Source organism: Squalius cephalus (genome assembly GCF_949319135.1).
Source record: "Squalius cephalus genome assembly, chromosome: 25".
Lineage (NCBI taxonomy): Eukaryota > Metazoa > Chordata > Actinopteri > Cypriniformes > Leuciscidae > Squalius > Squalius cephalus.
In genome coordinates this window covers 331545-341544 of record NC_137146.1, presented here as the reverse complement: position 1 = coordinate 341544, position 10000 = coordinate 331545, and the positions used below count along the sequence as shown (strand labels likewise).

At 50.5% G+C, this 10000-nt stretch overlaps 1 protein-coding gene across 1 annotated transcript in view; it reads right to left on the bottom strand.

Moving 5' to 3' along the window:
• Nucleotides 1-10000, bottom strand: part of LOC307153195 (uncharacterized protein) — a 56836-nt gene that overhangs the window by 23565 nt on the left and 23271 nt on the right. Inside the window, exons 38-45 of the mRNA XM_079862438.1 lie at nt 9863-9964; nt 9670-9780; nt 8511-8621; nt 7764-7874; nt 7540-7647; nt 4766-4876; nt 3283-3393; nt 2645-2755 (exon numbers count right to left, since the gene is read on the bottom strand). Coding sequence (XP_079718564.1) covers nt 2645-2755; nt 3283-3393; nt 4766-4876; nt 7540-7647; nt 7764-7874; nt 8511-8621; nt 9670-9780; nt 9863-9964 — 876 coding nt within the window. The remainder of the gene's footprint in view (nt 1-2644; nt 2756-3282; nt 3394-4765; nt 4877-7539; nt 7648-7763; nt 7875-8510; nt 8622-9669; nt 9781-9862; nt 9965-10000) is intronic.

Genomic DNA, 10000 nt, shown 5'->3' with positions numbered 1-10000 from the left:
AGATGGTGGACCTGTGCCTAGACACGCCCACAACGCATGATGTAGTCAGCCGGATCCGGGCCGTATCCAGATCAGATGGTGGACCTGCACCTAGACACGACCACAACGCATGATGTAGTCGGCCGGATCCGGGCCGTATCCAGATCAGATGGTGGATCCGCGCCTAAACACGCCCACAAAGCATGATGTAGTCAGCCGGATCCGGGCCGTATCCAGATCAGATGGTGGACCTGTGCCTAGACACGCCCACAACGCATGATGTAGTCAGCCGGATCCGGGCCGTATCCAGATCAGATGGTGGACCTGCACCTAGACACGACCACAACGCATGATGTAGTCGGCCGGATCCGGGCCGTATCCAGATCAGATGGTGGATCCGCGCCTAGACACACCCACAAAGCATGATGTAGTCAGCCGGATCCGGGCCGTATCCAGATCAGATGGTGGACCTGCGCCTAGACAAGCCCACAACGCATGATGTAGTCAGCCGGATCCGGGCCGTATCCAGATCAGATGGTGGACCTGCACCTAGACACGCCCACAACGCATGATGTAGTCAGCCGGATCCGGGCCGTATCCAGATCAGATGGTGGACCTGCACCTAGACACGACCACAACGCATGATGTAGTCAGCCAGATCCGGGCCGTATCCAGATCAGATGGTGGACCCGCGCCTAGACACACCTAGACACGACCACAACGCATGATGTAGTCAGCCGGATCCGGGCCGTATCCAGATCAGATGGTGGACCCGCGCCTAGACACACCTAGACACGACCACAACGCATGATGTAGTCGGCCGGATCCGGGCTGTATCCAGATCAGATGGTGGACCTGCACCTAGACACGCCCACAACGCATGATGTAGTCAGCCAGATCCGGCCCGTACCCAGATCAGACGGAGGACCTGCGTCTAGACACGCCCACAACGCATGATGTAGTCAGCCGGATCCGGGCCGTATCCAGATCAGATGGAGGACCTGTGCCTAGACACGACCGCAACACATGATGTAGTCAGCCGGATCCGGGCCGTATCCAGATCAGATGGAGGACCTGTGCCTAGACACGACCGCAACACATGATGTAGTCAGCCGGATCCGGGCCGTATCCAGATCAGATGGAGGACCCGTGCCTAGACACGACCGCAACGCATGATGTAGTCAGCCGGATCCGGGCCGTATCCAGATCAGATGGAGGACCCGTGCCTAGACACGACCGCAACGCATGATGTAGTCAGCCGGATCCGGGCCGTATCCAGATCAGATGGAGGACCTGCGTCTAGACACGCCCACAACGCATGATGTAGTCAGCCGGATCCGGGCCGTATCCAGATCAGATGGAGGACCTGTGCCTAGACACGACCGCAACACATGATGTAGTCAGCCGGATCCGGGCCGTATCCAGATCAGATGGAGGACCCGTGCCTAGACACGACCGCAACGCATGATGTAGTCAGCCGGATCCGGGCCGTATCCAGATCAGATGGAGGACCCGTGCCTAGACACGACCGCAACGCATGATGTAGTCAGCCGGATCCGGGCCGTATCCAGATCAGATGGAGGACCTGTGCCTAGACACGACCGCAACACATGATGTAGTCAGCCGGATCCGGGCCGTATCCAGATCAGATGGAGGACCTGTGCCTAGACACGACCGCAACGCATGATGTAGTCAGCCGGATCCGGGCCGTATCCAGATCAGATGGAGGACCCGTGCCTAGACACGATCGCAACGCATGATGTAGTCAGCCGGATCCGGGCCGTATCCAGATCAGATGGAGGACCTGCGCCTAGACACGATCACAACGCATGATGTAGTCAGCCGGATCCGGGCCGTATCCAGATCAGATGGAGGACCTGCGCCTAGACAACGCCCACAACGTATGATGTAGTCAGCCGGATCCGGGCCGCATCCAGATCAGATGGAGGACCTGCACCTAGACACACCCACAACGCATGATGCAGTCAGCCGGATCCGGGCTGTATCCAGATCAGATGGAGGACCTGTGCCTAGACACGACCACAACGCATGATGTAGTCAGCCGGATCCGGGCTGTATCCAGATCAGATGGAGGACCTGTGCCTAGACACGACCGCAACGCATGATGTGGTCAGCCGGATCCGGGCCGTATCCAGATCAGATGGAGGACCTGCGCCTAGACACGAACACAACGCATGATGTAGTCAGCCGGATCCGGGCCGTATCCAGATCAGATGGAGGACCCGCGCCTAGACACGATCGCAACGCATGATGTAGTCAACCGGATCCGGGCCGTATCCAGATCAGATGGAGGACCTGCGCCTAGACACGAACACAACGCATGATGTAGTCAGCCGGATCCGGGCCGTATCCAGATCAGATGGAGGACCCGCGCCTAGACACGATCGCAACGCATGATGTAGTCAACCGGATCCGGGCCGTATCCAGATCAGATGGAGGACCCGCGCCTAGACACGATCACAACGCATGATGTAGTCAGCCGGATCCGGGCCGCATCCAGATCAGATGGAGGACCTGCGCCTAGACACGACCACAACGCATCCCTGAAGTGTCAGCAGAGATTGTGTCTACTAGACTCTCCCCTGTGAAGGTGTGTGTGTGTGTGTGTGTGTGTGTTTGTGTGTGCACTGTGAATCACACTCACCTCGCTCAGCAGTTCAGAGGCGTGTCTGGCGTGTTGAGTCTCAGTCGTCTCGGGCAGAAGAGAGTAAAGACTCACAGAGGCCTCTTTCTTGGCCTCCTCCTTGTATTTCCTCTGAAATGAAAGCGAATGTTGACGCCTTGATCCTGACACACGCATGTCACACGGCTGACACACACACGGCTCACACATGGCTGACACACACACACGGCTGACTCATGGCTCACACACGGCTGACTCACGGCTCACACACAGCTGACACACACACGGCTGACACACGGCTGACACACGGTTGACTCACAGCACACACACGGCTGACTCACGGCTGACACACGGCTCATGCACATGGCTCACACACGGCTGACTCACGGCTGACTCACGGCTCACACATGGATGACTCACGGCTCACACACGGCTGACTCACGGCTCACGCACACGGCTAACACACGGATGACTCACGGCTCATACACACGGCTGACACACGGCTGACTCACGGCTCACATACACGGCTGACTCACGGCTGACTCACGGCTCACATACACGGCTGACTCACGGCTGACTCACGGCTCACACACGGCTGACTCACGGCTGACTCACACGGCTGACACACGGTTGACTCACGGCTCATGTGAGCGCAGTACCTGACTCAAGAGGTCGGTGGCGTCTCTGGCGTGTTGCGTCTCCAGAGTCTCGGGCAGCAGTGAATACAGAGCGCTGGACGCCTGCTTCCTCCCGGCCTCTTTATACTTACTCTGAAAACACACAAACACACTGATGAATCATGGGTAATCAGGTCTCACTGTACTGAGGACCAAACCTGCAGACATTAAAAATAAATAAACATAGATAAAGAAATAAATGTAATAATAGAGGAATAAATAAAGGAATAAATGACTTGATAAAACATGAATAATTAATTTTTACTTAAATTTAATCCTGATTTGTATCACTTAGTTAGAGCTATCAATGAGCTCTGGACCAATGACACGCAGGAGCTACACAAGGACCGCCTCCCTCATTTACATGTTTACATTTTTAATTTCTGCAGGTTTGGGCCTCTATATCACTGTATATTTAATGGGTTAATGTTCTTTTCTTCACCATATGAGTATGTGAGTGTTGGACATGTCTCTATAAGAGCTGTCAATCATTACATTATAATTTAATTAAACGCAGTATGTGCAGAGTAATCAAATTAATAGCATACATCAGTATTTGCTGGAGATAAAGACAGTATTAGCCGCGTTTCCACTGCCGGGCCTAAAGCGAGCTGCTAGTGGAAGAAATTAGACAAATAATATCACAATCATGTTTTTATTTTATCTGTCAGTACGTCTCATCTCTTTATACCGGACTGTCTGATATCCATATTTAACTCTGCAAATGTCATAAAATAAAGCAACTCAGGTTTTTCGAGAGTTTCCTCTGTTTCTCTGACCAAAAATACAACAGTATTGGGACTGTCACTGGAGAGATGCTAAAGCTCCTCGTGTCGTAATTTTGGTGGAAAATGTAGAAATGATCATTCTGTCTAAATGTGACATAAATATGTCCTGTGACTAAATAAACAGACTGAATAAGTACATCCTCTTTCTTTTGTGAAATAAGGGTAAACTACTTTATTTCTGTGTGACTAATGTGCAATCCTGACACGAGTCAATTCATTATGATCAATGTATCACTTTTTATTGTAAACCTGTGGTAAAGCATCGATGCTTGAGTTTTAAATCCTTAAGTAAACAACAAAAATTCCAGCAAATGGTCGCTTTTATCATGTTCGCTAGTTTCCAGCTTTCTTTCTGATTAGTTTTCAGATAAAACTTCCATTTGTTGGTGAAATGATGGGTTTGTGTGACGCTGTTACGGTGGGAACGCAGCAGGTTTTGGGCTCGGTGCTCCAGGCCCGAGGCTATCGGCCCCGCCCGCCCCTTTAGAGCCCCGCTCGCACCGGCCCCACAGTGGAAATGAGCATTTCTAATATATTGTGATATAATACACTAATATTGTGGGAGACTGAACAGACAAAAAGTGTCTTTAAAGTGTCTTGGAACTGAAACACAGTTTGACCCGGGGTTAAAGGTGGCCTTGGCCCTGGTTCAGCGCAGTGAGTGTGTGTTTGCTCACGTGGCTCTGCATGTCGGTCAGCGTCCGCACGAGCTGTGTGTGTGTGGTCTCGGGCAGCTGCGAGTACAGGCAGACGCAGGCGCTCCTCCGGCCCTCCTCTCGGTATCTGTTCTGGGAAACACATCGGCGGATGTTAGCGATTCTCCCGTGCGGAGGAAACAGTGTGACGCGTCTAGGGTTGGGAATCGGATACTTGTTATAAAATTAAAATTTCGATTCCTCTTATCGATTCCTTTGTGAGCATTTCAATTCGACAATTCAAACGCGAGATGACTCGCTGTTCTTATGCACTGCACACACATCTAAAACACGCTCGCAGAAACAGTGATTTTAATGTGAGTTTAAAGCATTCGAGTGCGAGACTCTGTCTTCTGTGCTGCACGTGTGGCACTGTACTGGGCAACTCTTAAAGTGACAGCAGCCTAATATTCCTGCAGCCGTCTCTATAATAACACTTATTAAACAACAGAAAGAAAATTTACTTGTTCTTGACTGAATAACTTTTGTTACTATATTTGTAATGTATATTTTATTAATAAAGTGCAGTATTATTGTACATTTGATTACAATTTCTGTTCCTGAATACCTGAAAATCTATATCTTTGTTCAGTTGTTTCTATTTGTTGAGATTGCAAATTTTTTATTTGATCTTTTTTAATTACTGAGTGTTTACTTGTTTTTAATAATGCTTGACTAACTAAATGCGAATGATATCTACGTTTTTAGTTTTTTTTTACCTTATTGGAATCGAAATTAGGAATCGAGAAGAATCGCAATCGATAAAATTCAAACGATGCCCAACCCAAGACCTGTGTGTGTGGTGTGTGTGGTGTGTGTGTGTGTGTGTGTGTGTGATGTGTGTGTGTGTGTGTGTGTGTGTGTGTGTGTGTGTGTGTGAGGTGTGTGTGTGTGTGTGTGTGTGTGTGTGTGTGTGTGTGATGTGTGTGTGTGTGTGTGTGTGTGTGTGTGTGTGTGTGTGTGTGTGTGTGTGTGTGTCGTGTGTGTGATGTGTGTGTGTGTGTGTGTGTGGTGTGTGAGAGTGTGTGTGTGTGTGTGTGTGTGTGTGTGTGTGTGTGTGTGTGTGTGTGTGTGTGTGTGTGTGTGTTGTGTGTGATGTGTGTGATGTGTGTGTGTCGTGTGTGATGTGAGTGTGTGATGTGTGTGTGTCGTGTGTGATGTGAGTGTGTGTGTGTGTGTGTCGTGTGTGATGTGATGTGTGTGTGTGTGTGTGTGTGTGTGTGTGTGTGTGTGTGTGTGTGTGTGTGTGTGTCGTGTGTGACGTGTGTGTGTCGTGTGTGTGTGTGTGTGTGTGTGTGTGTGTGTGTCGTGTGTGTGTGTCGTGTGTGTGTGTGTGTGTGTGTGTCGTGTGTGTCGTGTGTGACGTGTGTGAGTGTCGTGTGTGACGTGTGTGTGTGTGTGTGTGTGTGTGTGTGTGTGTGTGTGTGTGTGTGTGTGTCGTGTGTGTGTGTGTGTGTGTGTGTGTGTGTGTGTGTGTGTGTCGTGTGTGTGTCGTGTCGTGTGTGTGACGTGTGTGTGACGTGTGTGTGACGTGTGTGTGTGTGTGTGACGTGTGTGTGACGTGTGTGTGTGTGTGTGTGTGTGTGTGTCGTGTGTGTGACGTGTGTGTGTGTGTGTGTGTGTGTGTGTGTGTGTGTGTGTGTGTGTGTGTGACGTGTGTGTGACGTGTGTGTGTGTGTGAGACGTGTGTGTGTGTGTGTGTGTGTGTGTGTGTGTGTGTCGTGTGTGTGACGTGTGTGTGTGTGTGTGTGTGTGTGTGTGTGTGTGTGTGTGACGTGTGTGTGTCGTGTGTGTGACGTGTGTGTGATGTGTGTGTGACGTGTGTGTGAGACGTGTGTGTGACGTGTGTGACGTGTGTGTGTGTGTGTGTGTGTGACGTGTGTGTGTGTGTGTGTGTGTGTGTGTGTGTGTGTGTGTGTGTGTGTGACGTGTGTGTGACGTGTGTGTGTGTGTGTGTGTGTGACGTGTGTGTGACGTGTGTGTGTGTGTGTGTGTGTGTGTGTGTGTGTGTGTGTGTCGTGTGTGACGTGTGTGTGTCGTGTGTGTGTGTGTGTGTGTGTGTGTGTGTGTGTCGTGTGTGTCGTGTGTGACGTGTGTGAGTGTCGTGTGTGACGTGTGTGTGTGTGTGTGTGTGTGTGTGTGTGTGTGTGTGTGTGTGTCGTGTGTGTGTGTGTGTGTGTGTGTGTGTGTGTGTGTGTGTGTGTCGTGTGTGTGTGTGTGTGTGTGTGTGTGTGTGTGTGTGTGTGTGTGTCGTGTGTGTGTCGTGTGTGTGACGTGTGTGTGACGTGTGTGTGACGTGTGTGTGTGTGTGTGACGTGTGTGTGACGTGTGTGTGTGTGTGTGTGTGTGTGTGTCGTGTGTGTGACGTGTGTGTGTGTGTGTGTGTGTGTGTGTGTGTGTGTGTGTGACGTGTGTGTGACGTGTGTGTGTGTGTGAGACGTGTGTGTGTGTGTGTGTGTGTCGTGTGTGTGACGTGTGTGTGTGTGTGTGTGTGTGTGTGTGTGTGTGACGTGTGTGTGTCGTGTGTGTGACGTGTGTGTGATGTGTGTGTGACGTGTGTGTGAGACGTGTGTGTGACGTGTGTGACGTGTGTGTGTGTGTGTGTGTGTGTGACGTGTGTGTGACGTGTGTGTGTGTGTGTGTGTGTGTGTGTGTGTGTGTGTGTGACGTGTGTGTGACGTGTGTGTGTGTGTGTGTGTGTGTGTGACGTGTGTGTGACGTGTGTGTGTGTGTGTGTGTGTGTGTGTGTGTTGTACTTCGCTCTGCAGCTCGGAGACTTTAGCAGCGAACTGAGTCTGTGGCGTCTGCGGGAGCTGAGAGTAAACGCTGGATGACTGGAGCTTCTTCCCTTCTTTATATCGGACCTGTAGAGCAGAAACACAGATGAGTGTGTGTGTGTGTGTGTGTGTGTGTGTGTGTGTGTGTGTGTGTGTGTGTGTGTGTGTGTGTGTGTGTGTGTGTGTGTGAAGCTCGTGAACACCTCGCTCTGGATCTCTGTGGCGTCTCTGGCGTGTTGCGTGTCTCTGGTTTCTGCGAGTGTGTGATACAGAGACGAGCTGCTCTCCTTCTGAGCCGACTCTCTGTATTTGCTCTGAAACATCAATAAACCTGAATTAATATTCAGTAATATCACTGATTTCACTGCTATTGGATGAGAACAAACTTCAGCTGAACAAAGACTCTAATGTCTTCTGTAGATCTTCACAGCTGAAGAGACTCGTCTCATGTCTGATTCACATCATTGACTGGTTTATTACCGTGAGTGTGAAGACGATGTGGGACGATCTGTGTAAAGGTTCGGGTTCGGGTTCGGGTTAGTGTGAAGACGATGTGGGACGATCTGTGTAAAGGTTCGGGTTCGGGTTCGGGTTAGTGGGAAGACGATGTGGGACGATCTGTGTAAAGGTTCGGGTTCGGGTTCGGGTTAGTGGGAAGACGATGTGGGACGATCTGTGTAAAGCGCTGTAGAAATAAAGCTGTCCAGAAACTGATTATCAGTCATGAACTCTGTGTGTGTTTCTGAGCGACTCAGAGTGTGTAACAATAGCCTCACTATCAGCAGCCGGAGATACAGAAGCGTCTGAGACGCACACACACTGAGGATATGGACGTGTTTCAAAACATGTTCACGTGTGTGTGCATCACTGTCTGAAGATGAAGATGAAGATGAGGATGAGGATGAGGAAGATGAAGAGGAAGAGGATGAAGATGAAGAAGAGTATATCACCTCACTGATGAGCGGCGTCACCTCCTTCACAAACTGTGTGTGCAGCGTCTCGGGCAGCTGAGAGTACACACACTGAGACAGATCCTCCTGAGTCTCTCTGCGGTACTGATTCTACAACACACACACACACACACACACACACCATCATCATCACACACACACACACAAGATCGGTTACCTGGCTCTGTAGTTCACTCTGCTGGATTAACAGTGTGTGTGTGTGTGTGTGTGTGTGTGTGTGTGTGTGTCGGTTACCTGGCTCTGTAGTTGACTCTGCTGGATTAACAGTGTGTGTGTGTGTGTGTGTGTGTGTGTGTGTGTGTGTGTGTGTGTGTGTGTGTGTGTGTGTGTGTCGGTTACCTGGCTCTGTAGTTCACTCTGCTGGATTAACAGTGTGTGTGTGTGTCTGTGCGGGTGTGTGTGTGTGTGTGTGTGTGTGTGTGTGTGTGTGTGTGTGTGTGTCGGTTACCTGGCTCTGTAGTTCACTCTGCTGGATTAACAGTGTGTGTGTGTGTGTGTGTGTGTGTGTGTGTGTGTGTGTGTGTGTTACCTGGCTCTGTAGTTCACTCTGCTGGATTAACGGTGTGTGTGTGTGTGTGTGTGTGTGTGTGTGTGTGTGTGTGTGTGTGTGTGTTACCTGGCTCTGTAGTTCACTCTGCTGGATTAACGGTGTGTGTGTGTGTGTGTGTGTGTGTGTGTGTGTGTGTGTGTGTGTGTGTGTGTGTGTGTGTGTGTGTGTTACCTGGCTCTGTAGTTCACTCTGCTGGATTAACGGTGTGTGTGTGTGTGTGTGTTACCTGGCTCTGTAGTTCACTCTGCTGGATTAACGGTGTGTGTGTGTGTGTGTGTGTGTGTGTGTGTGTGTTACCTGGCTCTGTAGTTCACTCTGCTGGATTAACGGTGTGTGTGTGTGTGTGTGTGTGTGTGTGTGTGTGTGTGTGTGTGTGTGTGTGTGTGTGTTACCTGGCTCTGTAGTTCACTCTGCTAGATTAACGGTGTGTGTGTGTGTGTGTGTGTGTGTGTGTTACCTGGCTCTGTAGTTCACTCTGCTGGATTAACGGTGTGTGTGTGTGTGTGTGTGTGTGTGTGTGTGTGTGTGTGTGTGTGTGTGTGTGTGTGTGTGTGTGTGTGTGTGTGTGTGTGTGTGTGTGTGTGTTACCTGGCTCTGTAGTTCACTCTGCTGTTTGGCGAACTGTGTCTCCAGAGTCTCCGGCATCAGTGAGTACAGACTCGACGATCCCTCCCTCTTCCCGTCCTCTTTATATCTGACCTGTGTGTGAAAATAACCTGCTGATAACCCTGTGACCCACGATCACATGACTGAAGGAGTGCGGGGGTAAGTTGAGCCACACCTCGCTGCAGGCCTGCGTCTGCTCTCTGGCCATCCGCGTCTCCGGAGTCTCCGGCAGAAGAGAGTAAAGAGACGAGGAGTTTTCCTTCTCCTTATACTTCAGCTGGAACACACACACACACACACACACACACAATAT